Below are 16,593 nucleotides of genomic sequence, written 5' to 3' on the forward strand. Positions count from 1 at the left end.
GGACATTCAGTAGTTTTCCTTTGTTTAGTGATTGTAAATTTGTTTGCTTCATCCTTCTTTTTCGTTTTATTTCGTTATGTCTGAGCAGGTGAGCTGTGTGTTCTTTTTTGTTTGTTCATCCTTGGGCACAATACTTTTCACTACTTGTCCAGTGGGCAGAGCCAGTCAGTCAGCTAAGGTGCAGCAGGGCAGTTCCAGTTGAGGGGGAGGGGCTGGGATGGGTTGTTTGTGGCACATACTAGGGCTGGCAGGGTGGGCTGGGTGTCAGTGCAGGGCAGGTTCTGGTAGACTGCGCTTGTGCTGCTCGGGAATATGATGTTCAGCACATGGTGCAGGTAGGCTGGAAGGATGGGGGAGTTTGTGATGTGTGGAGCTAAGGTGGGTATGGGAAAGAGTAGAGAGAGGAGAGAGAAACAGGAGACAATAAAAAAAAAGTGCTAAGGGAGCTTGCCATTGGAATGGAGAGACGAGAAACTGAGAAATAGAGAAAAAATAAATGGGGGGAGGAAAATAATAAATAAATAAATATTAGAGGAAAAGAAAGAAAAGCGAAGCCCCCAGGGATTCTACCAGTGCAGCTGTGATGACCAGGGAAGTGGCTCCTAGGCCACACAGTACAGCCTGGCTAGAAAGGATAGAGATGTCACATAGCACCACGTATTCAGCAGACAGGAAAAGAAGGTACGTATATAGTGATGTGAAACTGAGAAATGAAGAAAGACAAAAAGGAAAAAAAGAAATGCCGCTAGGGATCTTACTGGTGCGATTGCATAGACGTGGGAAGTGGCTACCAAGCCATGCAGTATAGCCTGGCTGGAAGGGGTTCCCAAGCCACGAAAAGAAAAAGAAAACAAACAAAACAAAAACAACAAAAAAAGCCCCTGGGATCCCACCGGCATTGTAGCATAGGTCAGGGAAGCGGTTCCCTAGCTGAGCAGCCCTTCACAGCTTTTTAAGAAGAAGCAAAGATGGCATACAGAGCTAGGTGTTAAAGAGGAATGAGGTGGAGGTGGTGAGAGTCACAGAAGAAACTAAAAGAAGTGGACAGCAGCAACAAACAAATAGCACTCAGGAAACTGGCCAATGTGAGCGGGGCGAATCCAGGTGGCATGGGGCTGAGAGACTGTGTCCAGTGGAAAGCAGAGGAGAGGGGAAAGAAGGGTGGAGGGTGGGAAAGCATATATTGCTGGTTATCGGGTGCCTTGTCTCCTGCTGGGAGCTCCATGAAGCTGCCTTCTTGTACTCCCTGTCTGCTGACCTCCGACAGGAGTCCAGGATGGCAAATCCACGCACCGTTAGCTGATAGGGGACCTCCACACGTATCTCTCCTCGCTCTCTGTTCTGTGTCAGCTTCTTATTGCATTTGGTGCTTGGCTGAGTTCTTTATCTTTTCGTTTGATGCTTTTGGGTTCCAGGACTGACGTTTGTCTCCATTTTACTTAGTTTTTCAGGTGTTTTGCTACGGAGGGACAGTGCAGTGCTTCCGTCTGTAGCACATGTTGGCACCACCTCTGTCATGAGTTTTCTTTACAAGTGTCATTTTCCATATATGTAATATCTTTGATGGTAAAAAACATAAGAAAGATTGCTGACTCTTAAAAGATAATACATTTTTATTTTATTTTTTTTTGAAGTATGTTTTCTTTTTATTGTGCTTTATTTTTTTTTTAGGTGAAAGTTTACAAAGCAAATTAGTTTCTCATTCAGAAATTTATACATAACTTGTTTCATGACATTGGTTCCATCCCCACATTATGTCAGCACTCTCCCTCTTTCCCTTTCCGCCCAGGTTTCCCTGGTGCCATTTGTCTAGTTTTCCTGTCCCTTCCTGCCTTCTCGTCTTTGTTTTTGTGCAGGTGTTGCCTGTTTGGTCTGGTATATTTGATTGAGCTAAGAAGAACATTCCCCCCGTGAGTTATTTTTTGTTTTATAGGTCTACCTAAAATGGCTGAAAGGTGAACTTCAGGAGTGGCTTCAGTTCTGAGTTAGAAGGGTGTATGGAGGCCATAGTCTGAGGGGTTCTTCCAGTCTCTGTCAGACCAGTACATCTGGTCTTTTCTGTGAATTTGATCTTTTCTATGTTTTATCCTACTCTGTCTGGGACACTCTGTGTCCCAAGGATAATACATTTTTAAAATGAAAAGATATTGTGAAGTTGCCCTCTATAGAGTCTGTCCCAATTTTTATTCCTATAAAAAAGTATGAGAGAAAGGCCAAATTTTGAAGCAACTTTAATGCTAAACTCAAGATTTCCAAGTATATTATAAAGGAATTAGCCCACCAGGAATTGGGGAGCTAGTAAATGTTTTAAAGTAGGAGATTAATATTTAGAGAGAAGACCTTTGCAATTTAGAAAGAAGATTAATGTGAGAGGATTAGAGGTAGAGAAACTAGTTATAAAACTGGTGTAATAGTTCTCTTGAAACAGACGACCTTCAGATTTAGACAGTTACAGTGGGATGAGAAGAATGGAACTGATACCAGAGACATATCAGTAGTAGAAGTGATGGAACATGGTGACTGATTTGGTTGTTAGAAGAAAGGAGGGAAGAATCATCTAGAATGAGTTAGACTTTGGTGTGGTTTGGTTGCTGAATGGGACTTGGAGCTTTTGTATTTTGGCAACTAAATGCATTTTGATACCATTACCCATGATGGAAAACGAGAAGGACATGTCACAGTTATGGTGAAAAATAATATTTTGGTACATCTTGAGTTTGGGAAGTACCTGTACAGTATGTAAGTGAGGAGAGAGAGGGAATTAAAAATTTGGGTGTGGATCTCAAGGCCAGTATAGACATATAGGTTTGAGAACCATAAGAATGTATATGATAGTTGACTCTAGTGGGAGTAGCTGAGATTGATTTTCTCAGAAAGACATAGAGGGTCAAGTGAATGAGAGGGCCAAGGCAGCATCTGAGACACAGCCATCAAGAGTCAGAGCAGAGCTATTAGAAGACATCCTGGTGTGATACAATAGGGATCATACAACATCATCTAGGAAGTATCCTGGCTAAGTTAGCTACACCCAAATCTAATAAAGTCTCTGATTTTAACTGCCAGTATACAAGAAATTCAGAGGACAGAGGAATATGTTCAATGATATCATAGGTATGCAAATATAGAAATCCAGATGGACGAAACTCTGTGGAACAGACGATCCAGTTTCTTCAACAAACTAAAATGCATGGGGAAGAAAAGGAAGGAGAAACCTGTAGAGTAAAAAGAGTATTATGTGGACATTGTTTGGACCTTAACTCAAGCAATTCCAGGTATAAAAAAGTAAGATAAGACAATTGTGGAAGTGTGAATATTGTCTGGATATTTTATAGTGAGCTGTTACTTTTTATAGGTTAATAATGACATTGTGATTAAGGGATTTTTATTGTTTAGAGATACAAGGGTTTGTTCAAAATAATACATTGGAAGGGAAAGAGTGAGTGGGTCTACAGGTGAAATAAGATTTTGTAATGTTTGAGAACTTTCAAAATAAAAAGTTAAAAAGAAGTGTCGGTGAACCAGGAGAATGGTGCTTTAGAAACCTGGACACAGTTTTTATAGATAATCAATGGACAACTTTGTCAGGATGCTATAGAGAGGTCAACTAGAATAAAGACTTGAACAGATGCCGTTGATTTTTGGCAGTTATTTTGGGACCTTTGCTATAGTAGTTTTAGTGGAGCGTTTGAACTAAAACCTGATAGTAGCATTTTGAGAGATGAATAGAAGATAAGAACATGGAGATAGCAGGGTGAGATAATACTTGATAATAAAAAACATTTTATTATGAAATATAAATCTAAATTTAAAAGATACTAAATAAAGGTATAAAATGAAAAGTTGAAGACTCTGTCCCTTTTCTTTCCTGTATTTTTCAGTGTACAATTTACTCTTGAGAGGTGTGGCTACTGAATGAATGGAATAGCAACCTGTGTGGGAAAGAGATTTTTGAGGGGGAGATGCAAACGTGCCTTTGCCTGAGAAGACCTAGTGGGAAGAAGGAAAAAATGGAAATGGAACAGAGAAGGAGTAATGGAATTACTCTCAAAGAAGATAAATGTAAATAGGGATTCAGTGTCCAAGGTCAGATAAAAGAATAAAAGCACTCATTTCTTTGAGACAGCAAGAAAGGAGATGAAATGACTTCATTTTTCTCTCTCAAATGAGAGTGAGTTCTCTGTCAAGAGTGATTAAGTTTTGGGTAATGTGTAGTATTTAGTATGTGATAAAGTTTGGTGTAACCACAGAAATGAACAGAAGGATGGCAGTGTGGATGAACCAGCTCAGGCCCCAGCCATGTTCTAGGTGACTGTTTCATTGAAGAATGCCTTCTTCCAGGAAGATACACCACCTCACTGATTGCCAGGGATGACTCAGTTCTTTGGCTACTTGGCCAAACTATGAATGTTTACTGAAACTATGCATATATTTTAAAAGCAGCTCCATTACGACCGTTCTTCAGTCAAGAGCACTTCAGTGGCTGTACTTCCTTTTTGTGACCCCTTTGAGCAGGCTGTTATGTGAAGGGAAAACTTTGGCGAAATCTGTGGCTAAATCTAATAAATACCTGTTGCTGTTGATTCCAATTCATAGCTACTCTATATATACATGATGTCAGATGGATCTCGGCTAAAAGCAGAGAATACCAGAAATATGTTTACCTGAGCGTTTGAGTGTGTTGACTATGCAAAGGCATTCAACTTTGTGGATCATAACAAATTATGGATAACATTGTGAAGAATGGGAATTCTGGAACACTTAATTTGTGCTCCTGAGGAACCTGTACGTAGATTAAGAGGCAGTTGTTCGAATAGAACAAGGGGATACTGCATCATTTAAAGTCAGGAAAGGTGTGCGTGATCGTGGGTTGTATCCCTTTATCATACCTATTCAGTCTATACACTGAGCAAATAATCCAAGAAGCTGGGCTATATGAAGAAGAACGGGGCATCAGGATTGGAGGAAGACTCATTAACAACCTGCATTATGCACATCTTACAACTTTGCTTGCCGAAAGTGACGAGAACTTGAAGCACTTACTGATGAAGATCAGAGACTACAGCCTTCAGTATAAATTACACCTCAACATAAAACAGAAATCCTTACAACTGGACCAGTAACATCATGATAAACAGAAAATATTGAAGTTGTCAAGGATTTCATTTTACTTGGATCCACAGTCAACACTCATGGAGGCAGCAGTCAGGAAGTCAAATGACGCATTGCATTGTACAAATCTGCTGCAGAAGACCTCTTTAACGTGTTAAAAAGCAAAGATGTCACCTTGAAGACTAAGGTGGGCCTGATCCAGGCCATGGTATCTTTAATCGCCTCATAATGCATGCAAAAGCTGGACAATGAATAAGGAAGACCAAGAAAGAATTGACGCATTTGTATGGTGTTGGCGAAGAATGTTGAATATACCATGGACTGCCAGAAGAACGAACAAATCTGTCTTGGAGGAAGTACAGCCAGACTGCTCCTTAGAAGGAAGAATGGCGAGACTTCATCTCACATACTTTGGACATGTTATCAGGAGGGGTCAGTCCCTGGAGAAGGACATCATTCTTAGTAAAGAGTGAGTATAAAAGTGGAAGACTCCCAACCAGGTGGATTGACACAGTGGCTGCAACAGTGGGCTCAAGCATACCAAAGATTGTGAAGGTGGCACAGGACTGAGCAGTGTTTTGTTCTGTTGTACGTATGGTCACTATGAGTCGGATCCAACTCTATGGCACCCAACAACAACAGCAAGAAATGTAATAGTGATTACATGGAAACTTCTAACCAGCTATACAATGGCAATAGGATTACTTTCATGTATTCTTTTAAAGAAACTGGTAACAGAAAGTTTGTTCCTGGCCGTACTTACTAGTCATATTTCAGTGGTAATTTAAAATGTATTCATGGTATTTTCTGTTTGCTGCATTTTGAATATGTACGGTATTAAAGATAAAATGGTTTTACTACCCTATGATCCGACAATCCCATTCCTAGGTGTATACCCTAACCATAACCAAACTTGTTGCTGTGGAATCGATTCCAACTCATAGTGATCCTGTAGAATAGAGTAGAACTGCCCCATAGGGCTTCCAAGGCTATGATCTTTACGGAAGCAGACTGCCATATCTGTCTTCTGCAGAGCAGAACATATACACACCTATGTTCATGGCTGCTTTAGTCACAATCGCAAATGGAAACAACCACAGTGCCCATCAGTGGATGCATGGATAAGCAAATTGTGGTACATACATACAGTGGAATACTATGCACCCATAAAGAACAGTGAGTCTATGAAACATATAAAATCAGATAAAATGAATGAACCTGGAAGACATAATGGACCTAGAAGACATAATACTAAATGAAATAAGTCAAGAATATAAGGGCCAATAGTGTATGATCCTTCTTTTGTTAGAAGACAAGAATAGAGAGAGAGACCAGTGAGACCAGTGTTCATTGGTGGTTACCAGGGAGAGTTGTGGGGAGGGGGGGCAAGTACACTTTAGATCATAGAGACTTTTTATTTTTCTTGATGGGAAAAGTGGTACCAAATGTGGATGTAGTAAGCACAGCACAGCCCAGCCAAAGTAAAAACGAGTGTTTGAGCACATACGGATGGATATAGGCACATTAGCATAGGTAAGCTGAGGATAGATAGATATTTACCAAAAAGAAAAAAACCAAACTCGTTGCCCTCAAGTCGATTTCAACTCATAGCAACCCTATAGGACAGAGTAGAACTGCCCCATACAGGGTTTCCAAGGAGCGCCTGGTGGATTCGAACTGCTGACCTTTTGGTTAGCGGTCGTAGCTCTTTACTACACCACCAGGGTTTCCAGAAGTATCTATCCCGAAGTATCTATAGGTATGTGTAAATACACATTGTGGTAAATGTAACTAAAGTCACTGAATAATTTGTGAAATTGTCAAATGAGTACCTAACTTGCTATGTAAGCTTTTACCAAACACTCAATAAAATAGAAAAAAAGAATAAAATGGTTTTAAATGTATAAAATTTGGTGTATATGAACTTCGAGTAATATTTTATAGACATAGAAATGAAAGCTATGCCATCCACTTCAGAAAACAGAATTTTCTAAGTAAGGATTTGTTTTTATCAAATATTTTTCTATGTATATATAAAGTTGTTTTTCCTCAAGATTTTACTTTAGGAAATTGTGTATTAATCATCGCATTTAGTTAGCGGTTTTAAAAAGCTTCATTTTTTTGTATTTTTTAGGAGACCCGTGTACAGTATCATCTCAGTTGGAGTTAGAAGAAGCCTTTAGGCTTTATGAGCTAAACAAGGATTCTGAACTCTTAATTCACGGTAAAGGAGTAGTCATTTCTCACTCTTCTAGAATTATATATTCCTTGACCATTTAGAAAATAATCATGATGTAATTTTCTTAATCTTTGGTCTTCATTGCTAATTAATTGTTCTTATTCAGTAGTTTCACGGATGCTCGTTGTTGTTAGGTGCCATTGAGTTGGTTCCAACTCATAGGGACCTTTTGTACAACAGAATGAAACACTACCCGGTCCTGCGCCATCCTCACAACTGTTGCTGTCAGAGGCCTAACTTGTTTGGGGGTTTGGAAATGCGTGCCCTGGGCGCTGCTTGAGGTGGGGCACCAATTAGCAGTTTCTATTGGCCATCACTGTTTTCATCGCCAGCTGTGAGAGATTATTCAGCAATTTAACACTAATTGCCCGAGGTACTATTTTCGTAGTTAGGCCCCTGGATGCAATGTTTGAGCCCCATTGTTGCAGCCACTGTGTTAATCTGTCTTGTTGAGGGTCTTGCTCTTTTTCACCAACCCTCTACCAACCACTATGTCCTTCTCCAGGGATGGATCCCTCCTGATAATATGTCCAAAGTACATGAGATAAAGTTTCGCCATCCTCACTTCTAAGGAACATTCTGGTAGTACTTCTTTCAAGACAGAATTGTTTGTTCTTCTGGCATTCCATGGTATATTCAATATTCTTCGCCAGCACCATAATTCAAATTTATCAATTCTTTTTCAGTCTTCCTTATTTATTGGCCGGCTTTCGCATGCGTATGTGGCAATTGAAGATACCATGGCTTGGGTCAGGTGCACCTTAGTCCTTAAGGTGATACATTTGCTTTTTAAGACTTTTCTCAAATTTCAGAGAAGGTAGAATTAATGTGCCTTTTTTAGTCTTGGAAAACGCCTTCCTGTATATTAAAATGCGATCTGTCAGTGTTTCACATCAAAGTTTAGGATGAAGTTTGAGGATTGAGAGCCTAGTGAACCTAAGCTGTCTCATTTCAGTTTTGTAAAATATGCACATAATGATCTCTAAAGGTAAGGTATCTTTTAGTTTAGGAGTTAATAACGAAGCCATTTACACAGTATTTCATAGACAATAATGTATTTAAATGTCAGCAATGCTGAGAGATGGGTAGTGATACAGAAAAAGAGACCTAAGCTAAACAATCACATAACTGAAACATTGTAGACGTTGGAAACTAGGTACCATTCTGTTTCAAAATATTATGTTCTTTTCATTTTTCCATGCTACTTCTCAAATTTTTACGACATGTAGATCCCACTTAATACACAGTGTGTATTTTAAGGATCAGGTTAAAATTTGGTTCAGTATTTTTTATATTTGAATTTAATTTAAATTCCATATAATATGTGTTTAATTATCAAATTTGAATGTCTAAAATATGCTGTATTAATTTTAGCTTATTTTCTTTCAGTATTCCCCTGTGTACCAGAACGCCCTGGAATGCCCTGTCCAGGAGAAGATAGTGAGTGTTTATATACTTCATACAGAAAGATAACTGGAAAAAGTTATTTATGACATGATGGAACAAGTGAAAAGAAGTAAAAAATGGAACTTTTTTTTTTTTTTGCTTATAAACACTAGAAATTTATTATCTCACAGTTAGTTCCAAGACCAAACCAAAAAACCGAACCCAGTGACTTCGAGTCAATTCCGACTCATAGCCACCCTACAGGACAGAGTAGGACTGCCCCATAGAGTTTCCAAGGAGTGCCTGGCGGATTTGAACTGTCAACCCTTTGGTTAGCAGCCGTGGCACTTAACCACTACACCGAAGTCCAAAATCAAAATCAAGGTATCAGCAGGTCCATGCTCCCTGTAGAGGTGCTAGGGGAGGGTCCATTCTTTGCCTCTTCCAGCTCTGGTGGCTACTTACATAGAAAGAGAACTTTTAATTCATTTGAGTTCTTTTCCAGTTTTCAATCTATCTTATAATATATCAGCAACTGCTTTCTCTTTTTCTTAAACTTTAAGAATATACTAGCAATTATTGTCTTTTTCTTAAACTCTACATTTTGCCAGATCAAATTCAGAAAGCTTCTAGTTACAACTTACATAATTGTTGTGCATATGAAGGGAAAATAAAATTAATTTAAAATAATTTCTTCCCACTTTTTAATTTCAAAAATTTTCACACCTACAGAGAAATTAAAACAGCACTGAAAACAAAGATATATCCTTTGTCCAGACTGACCGATGGTTAACATTTTCTGTTTGCTTTATCTGTGTGTCTGCATATACACATATATATGCATCCATATACATAATAAAGTCTCTGGTTGGTGTAAATGGTTAAGTGCTCAACGACTAGCTGTAAGTTTTTTCAGTTCGAGCCCACCTAGAGGTGCCTCAGAAGATAGGCTTGAAGATCTACTTCTGAAAGGTCCCAGCCTTTAAAACCCTAAGGAGCAGTTCTGCTTTGCATAGATGGGGTTGCCATGAGTTGGAGTGGTCTCTACTGCAACCAACCAACCAACAACAACAACAACGTTTTACTGGAGTTCAGTGGCAGATTGGTTAAAGCCATGTATGTATGCTGCCTTCAGAGAGCTGATGGAGAAGCAGCTATCTTCCTTTTGTCTGGAGCCAGAGTTTTAAAAGACTTGTCATTTTAGCAGATCTTCTTGATTCCAGAGTCCCATTTCCAAATCGATTATGGATATAACACACTTTCCAGATAATATAATTTCCTGTGTTTTCATTCTACCTCATGAGCGTTTTCCCTCTGTCAGTTTTATTGGTGGGGATTTTAACACCACCCTGTCTCCACAGTATATATATTATTGAACTAGAACATGGAGGAAAAATGATAACCATTAATGTGGTCTCTTGGACCTCTAAATTCCTAGGCAACAGTAAAATGTTTACATTTGAGGTATGTCAAGTTGTAGTTCTTTGAGGTATGTCAAGTTGTAGTTCATAAAACCTCCAGAAATAGGATATTCTTTTAGTTAAAGTACTATTAACACAAACTTTCTGCTTTGGCTGCTGCTAACAAATTATTAAAAATAAAAGCACCTGTATTTGAGGTTCTGTAGTTCTGTGTTATACTATCTCAGTATTTCTAATTCAGAGCATTGGGAGTGGTCTCTTTTATCTTAATTTTACTTAGTAAACATTATGCTATATTTGCTGTAAAATAGAATTTTAGAACTCAAATGGAATCTTTCCACAGTATTAACATTTAATGAATAACAGGCAATATATATTATAGTGATTATCTTTACCAAAATTATGGAGATTTACTAGATTTGATCTTTTGGAACCTCTTTTTATAAGCGTGTTTAGGAAAAGTGTTAGTATTAAAGCCACTGGATGAAAGATTGTTGGGGAAAAGAATATTTTTGTCATCACAAAATATCACTTATAGATTACTTAGAAAAAAACAAAGTGCACCTTTACAGTGAAGAGAGCTAGCAATCACTACCTTTAAGTGATCAAACACCAGTAGTGGAAGTCAGTAGTCTGACAGCTACATTCCTTGTGATGTGACATAATAAGAAATACACATCACCTATGTAGTGTTTTTGCAAAAAGCGCTTACCTTTAGAACAGACAAATCCAAACATGGGCCATTCTACAAGACAACTGCCTAGACTTAAAAAAAAGAAAAAAGCCTACATCGTGAAAAACAAACAGTAACAAAAAGGCAGAATAAATGTTTCAGAATACGTTAAAAAGACAAAAGAGACAGAACCAAATGCAAGCCTGCATCTTGACTAGATACTGGATTGAAAAAAAAAAATGCTATGAGAGACATTTTGAGGACACTTAGGGGAAATTTGCTTATGGACTAGATAGTAGCTGATACTGAATTCATCAGACAGTGTTCTGCTGCTATCCATAAGGTTTCCACTGGCTAATTATTTTCAGAAGTAGACTGCTGGGTCCTTCTTCCTAGTCTGTCTTAGTCTGAAAGCTCAGCTGAAACCCGTCTGCTGTAGGTGACTCTGCTGGTATCTGAATGCCGATGGCATAGCTTCCAGCATCACAGCAACACGTAAGCCCCCACAGTACGACAAACTGACAGACACGTGCTTTGGAGGTTGGTTGGAAGGCACTCAGAAGACGACTGGGGAAGAGCTGCCTCCTCAAAGTAGAGTTGACCTTAATGATGTGGATGGAGTAAAGCTTTGGGGACCTCCACTTGCTGCTGTGGCATTACTCAAAATGAGAAGAAACAGCTGCAAATACCCATTAATAATGGGAACCTGGAGTGTACAAAGTATGAATCTAGGAAAATTGGAAATCGTCAAAAATGAAATGGAACACATGAACATTGATACCCTAAGCATTAGTGAGCTGAAATGCACTGGTATGGGACATTTTGAATCAGACAATCATATAGTCTACTGTGCTGGGAATGACAGCTTGAAGAGGAATGGTGTTGCATTCATTGACAAAAAGAACCAGATCTGTCTTGAAGTACAAACCTGTCACTGATAGAATAATATCCATACGCCTATAAGGAAAACCAGTTAACAAGACTGTTACTCAAATTTACTCGACAACCACTAAAGCCAAAGATGAAGAAATTGAAGATTTTTATCAGCTTTTGCAGTCTAAAATTGATCAAACATGCAATCAGGATGCATTGATAGTTACTGGTGATTGGAATGCGGAAGTTGGAAACAAAGAAGGATTGGTAGCTGGAAAATACGGCTTTGGCGGTAGAAACAATGCTGGAGATAGAATGATAGAATTTTGCAAGACCAATGACTTCTTCATCGCAAATACCTTTTTTCACCAACGTAAACGCGACTATATGCATGGACCTCACCAGATGGGACAAACAGGAATTAAATCGACTACATCTGTGGGAAGAGACAATGGAAAATCTCAATACCATCAGTCACAACAAGGCCATGGGCCAACTGGAACAGACCATCAGTTGTTCGTATGCAAGTTCAAGCTGAAACTGAAGAAAATCAGAGCAAGTCCATGAGAGCCAAAATATGACCTTGAGTGTATCTGAATTTAGAGACCATCTCAAGAATAGATTTGATGCGTTGAACACTAATGACCAAAGACCAGACGAATTGTGGAAGGACATCATACATGAAGAAAGCAAGAGGTCATTGAAAAGACAGGAAAGAAGGAAAAGACCAAGATTGATGTGAGAGGAGACTCTGAAACTTGCTCTTGAATGTCGAGCAGCTAAAGCAAAAGTAAGAAATGATGAAGTAAAAGAACTGAACAGAAGATTTCAAAGGATGGCTCTAGAAGACAAAATAAAGTATTATAATGACATGTGCAAAGAGCTAGAGATAGAAAACCAGAAGGGAAGAACACGCTTGGTGTTTCTCAAGCTGAAAGAACTGAAGAAAAAATTCAAGCCTCGAGTTGCAATAGTGAAGGATTCTATGGGGAAAATATTAAACAACACAGGAAGCATCAAAAGAAGATGGAAGGAATACACAGAGTAATTATACCAAAAAGAGTTAGTTGACGTTCAACAATTTCAAGAGGTAGCATATGGTCAGGAACCTATGGTACTGAAGGAAGAAGTCCAAGCTCCACTGAAGGCATTGGTGAAAAACAAGGCTCCAGGAATTGACGGAATATCAACGGAGATGTTTCAACAAATGGATGCAGCGCTGGAAGTGCTCACTTGTCTATGCCAAGAAGTATAGAAGACAGCTATCTGGGCAACCGACTGGAAGAGATCCATATTTATGCCTATTCCCAAGAAAGGTGATCCAACCGAATGCAGAAATTATCGAAAATATCATTAATATCACATATAAGCAAAATTTTGCTGAAGATCATTTAGAAGCAGCTTTACTGCTTTTGCAGTAGTATATTGACAGGGAACTTCCAGAAATTCAGGCCGGATTCAGAAGAGGATGTGAACCCACGGATATCATTGCTGATGTCAGATGGATCCTGGCTGAAAGCAGAGAATACCAGAAGGGTGTTTACCTGTGTTTTATTGACTATGCAAAGGCATTTGACTATATGGATCATAACAAGTTATGGATAACATTGTAAAGAATGGGAGTTCCAGAACAATTAATTTTGGTCACGAGTAACCTGTGGAAACCCTGGCGGTGTAGTGGTTAAGTGCTATGGCTGCTACCCAAGAGATCGGCAGTTCAAATCCCCCAGGCGCTCCTTGGAAACTCTGTGGGAGCAGTTCTACTCTGTCTTGTAGGGTCGCTATGAGTCGGAATCGACTTGACGGCAGTGGGTTTGGTTTTGGTTTTGAGTAACCCGTACATAGATCAAGAGGTAGTTGTTTGGACAGAACAAGGGGATACTGAATGGTTTAAAGTCAGGAAAGGCGTGCACCAGGGTTCTGTCCTTTCACCATACCCGTTCAATCTGTATGCTGAGCAGATAATCTGAGAAGCTGGACTATGTGAAGAAAAATGGGGCATTAGGATTGGAGGAAGACTCATTAACAACCTGTGTTATGCAGATGACACAACCTTGCTTGCTGAAAGTGAAGAGGACTTGAAGCACTTACTAATGAAGATCAAAGACCACAGCCTTCAGTATGGTTTACACCTCCACATAAAACAAAAACCCTCACAACTGGGCCAATAAACAACATCATGATAAATGGAGAAAATATTGAAGTCTTCAAGGATTTCATTTTAGTTGGATCCACAATCAACAGCCATGGAAGCAGCAGTCAAGAAATCAAAAGACTCATTGCATTGGGCAACTCTGCAAAGGACCTCTTTAAAGCGTAGTAAAGCAAAGATGTCACCTTGAAGACAAAGGTATGCCTGACCCAAGTCATGGTATTTTTAGTCGCATCATATGCATGTGAAAGCTGGACAGTGAATAAGGAAGACTGAAGAAGAATTGATGCCTTTGAATTGTGGCATTGGCAAAGAATGTTGAATATACCATGGACTGCTAGAAGAACGAACAAATCTGTCTTGGAAGAAGTACAACCAGAATGCTCCTTAGAAGCAAAGACGGCGAGACTGCGTCTTACATACTTTGGACATGTTGTCAGGAGGGATCAGTCCCTGGAGAAGGACATCATGCTTGGCAGAGTACAGGGTCAGCGGAAAAGAGGAAGACCCTCAACGAGGTGAATTGATACAGTGGGTGCAACAATGAGCTCAAGCATAACAACGATTGTAAGGATGGTGTAGGACCGGGCAGTGTTTTGTTCTGTTGTGTGTGGGGTTGCTGTGAGTTGGAACTGACTTGACTGCACCTGACAACCACCACGACAACTGAATTAATGTTGATTTTCTAAGACATGGTAATGGTGTTATGGTTCTGTAGAATTAAAGTGAATGTCCTTAATCTGAGGCAGTGGATACTAAGATATTTAAGGGTACAGACATCATGATGTCTTTAGTTTTCAGATAATTCATTAGGAAAAAAAATAGTGTGCACAGAGAAGAAAGCCAATGCGGCAAAATGCTGATAATCGTTAATCTAGGTGAAGGATATACAGTTGTTTATTCTAGTCTTTCAGCTTTTCTGTGGGCTTAAACAAATTTCAAAATAAAAAGTTGGAAGGGTGGTGTTTGTTGTAGCTTTATTTATAATTGTCAAAAATTGGAAGAAACCAAAATGTCCTTAAGTAGGTAAATGGATAAAGAAACTGTGGTATGTCCATACAATGGAGCATTATTTAGCGAGAAAAAGGAATGAACTATCCAGATGTGAAAAGACACAGAGGAGCCTCAGGTGCATATGTACAGTATATGATTCCAAAACTGAAGAGACAGTAAAAAATCAGTGGTGGGGTAGGGGGAGAATGATGCGGTAAAGCACAGGGCATTTTAAGGGAAGTGGAACTGTTCTGCATAATAGTGCAGTCATTGATACCTGGCATTATTCATTTGTCAGAGCTCAGAACCGTACAGCACAGAATGAACCCTAATGCAAACTGTGGACTTCTAATGTATCAGTACTGGTTCATCAGTTTTAACAAATGTTCCACACCAATGCTAGTTATTAATAATAGGAGAAACTGTGCAGGAGAGAGAGAAGGTAGACAGGAACTCTACTGCAATTTTTCTGTAAACCTAAAACTCTAAAAAATAAAGTGCATTTAAAAAAAAAATGCAAAAAAGGAAGACAAGTTGGAGGAGGGAAGCAATAATAGTTATTCAAACATTTATACTCCCTAGGCTTAATTTTCATCTAGTTCCTTGTATATATTTTACTCTTTCAGGTTTTTGTAATTTTTTTTTCTTCCAATGAATATAATGAAAAGAGTCACAGGCTTAATTATAAAACAAATTTTATTCACATTCTCCTTTTTTTTTTACTTAAAATTTTATGTCTCTCTTCAGAATCTATCTATCGCCGAGGTGCACGCCGCTGGAGAAAGCTTTATTGTGCAAATGGCCATACTTTCCAAGCCAAGCGTTTCAACAGGGTAGGTTTGTTTTGTTAAATGTTAATAATTTGAGACATCTATTCTTTTAATTCTAATATGAAAGAAAGGTAGTCTCGTTATTCCCTTTTAATGAAATAAGTAGGGTGGCCATGTGTTCCCTACTATTATCCAGAGACAACTTTTGATAGTCTTTTTTTTCACTCTGAGAAAGTGTTTCAGATTGGATTACAGTAAAACCTGCAAAAGGTGGAATCTATGTAAGGCAGAAACCTGTCAGAGAAGGAAAACCCAAACATTTTCCACTAAAATGATAGAAAAGTGGTAAGACTGTACCCTGTCAAAGGCGGAAAACTTGCAAGACCCGGAAAAACAAGACAGTCCTGTCAAGTTCCAGTTCTTACAGGTTTCACTAATTACATGGTCACTCTAGCTATAAGAAATTTTTAAAAATATATATGTAAAATTTCAAGCAGCCAGAAAAATAAAGTTTGTTTTGCAAATCACCTGATGTTATAATTTTAATTTTCATTATTTAGAAAATAATAGTGAGCACTTTCCTAGCTTTTACTATATACCAGTTATCCAAATGCTTTGTATGTATTGGCACATTTGATCTTCACATCAACCTTGTGAAATAGGTACTGTATATTTCCATTTCATAGATGAGGAAACTGTGGTGCAGGGAGTTAAGTAACTTGCCCAAGATGACACAGCTAGTCAGTGACAGAGCCAGAGTTTGATTGTAGGCGATCTGTCTCCAGAAGCCCATGTTTTTAACTATTCTTGATAACCATGAGTTTATATAGTTTATTCCATTTTCATGCTAAACTCTTTTCTTCCCAGTAGACTGACATTAAAAAGGCTGTGAAATGAAAAGGCACCTTAAGTATTGTTCTTCAAAAGATCAGGGCTTTGGTTTGACCACTGATCAGCCTGGGAGGTTTTATGTTTGT

At 38.8% G+C, this 16,593-nt stretch overlaps 1 protein-coding gene across 4 annotated transcripts in view; it reads left to right on the plus strand.

Moving 5' to 3' along the window:
- PRKCI (protein kinase C iota) overlaps window positions 1–16,593 on the plus strand; it is a 107,022-nt gene that overhangs the window by 54,589 nt on the left and 35,840 nt on the right. For 3 of the 4 annotated variants that reach the window (XM_003416243.4, XM_064275463.1, XM_064275461.1), the window contains 3 exons: window positions 7,244–7,333; window positions 8,738–8,788; window positions 15,594–15,679. In XM_003416243.4, coding sequence (XP_003416291.3) covers window positions 7,244–7,333; window positions 8,738–8,788; window positions 15,594–15,679 — 227 coding nt within the window. Of the gene's footprint in view, window positions 1–7,243; window positions 7,334–8,101; window positions 8,122–8,737; window positions 8,789–15,593; window positions 15,680–16,593 lie in introns of those variants that run through there. The other variant, XM_064275462.1, reaches the window with a different exon arrangement.

The sequence above is a fragment of the Loxodonta africana genome, chromosome 23 (genome assembly GCF_030014295.1).
Source record: "Loxodonta africana isolate mLoxAfr1 chromosome 23, mLoxAfr1.hap2, whole genome shotgun sequence".
NCBI classification, from domain to species: domain Eukaryota; kingdom Metazoa; phylum Chordata; class Mammalia; order Proboscidea; family Elephantidae; genus Loxodonta; species Loxodonta africana.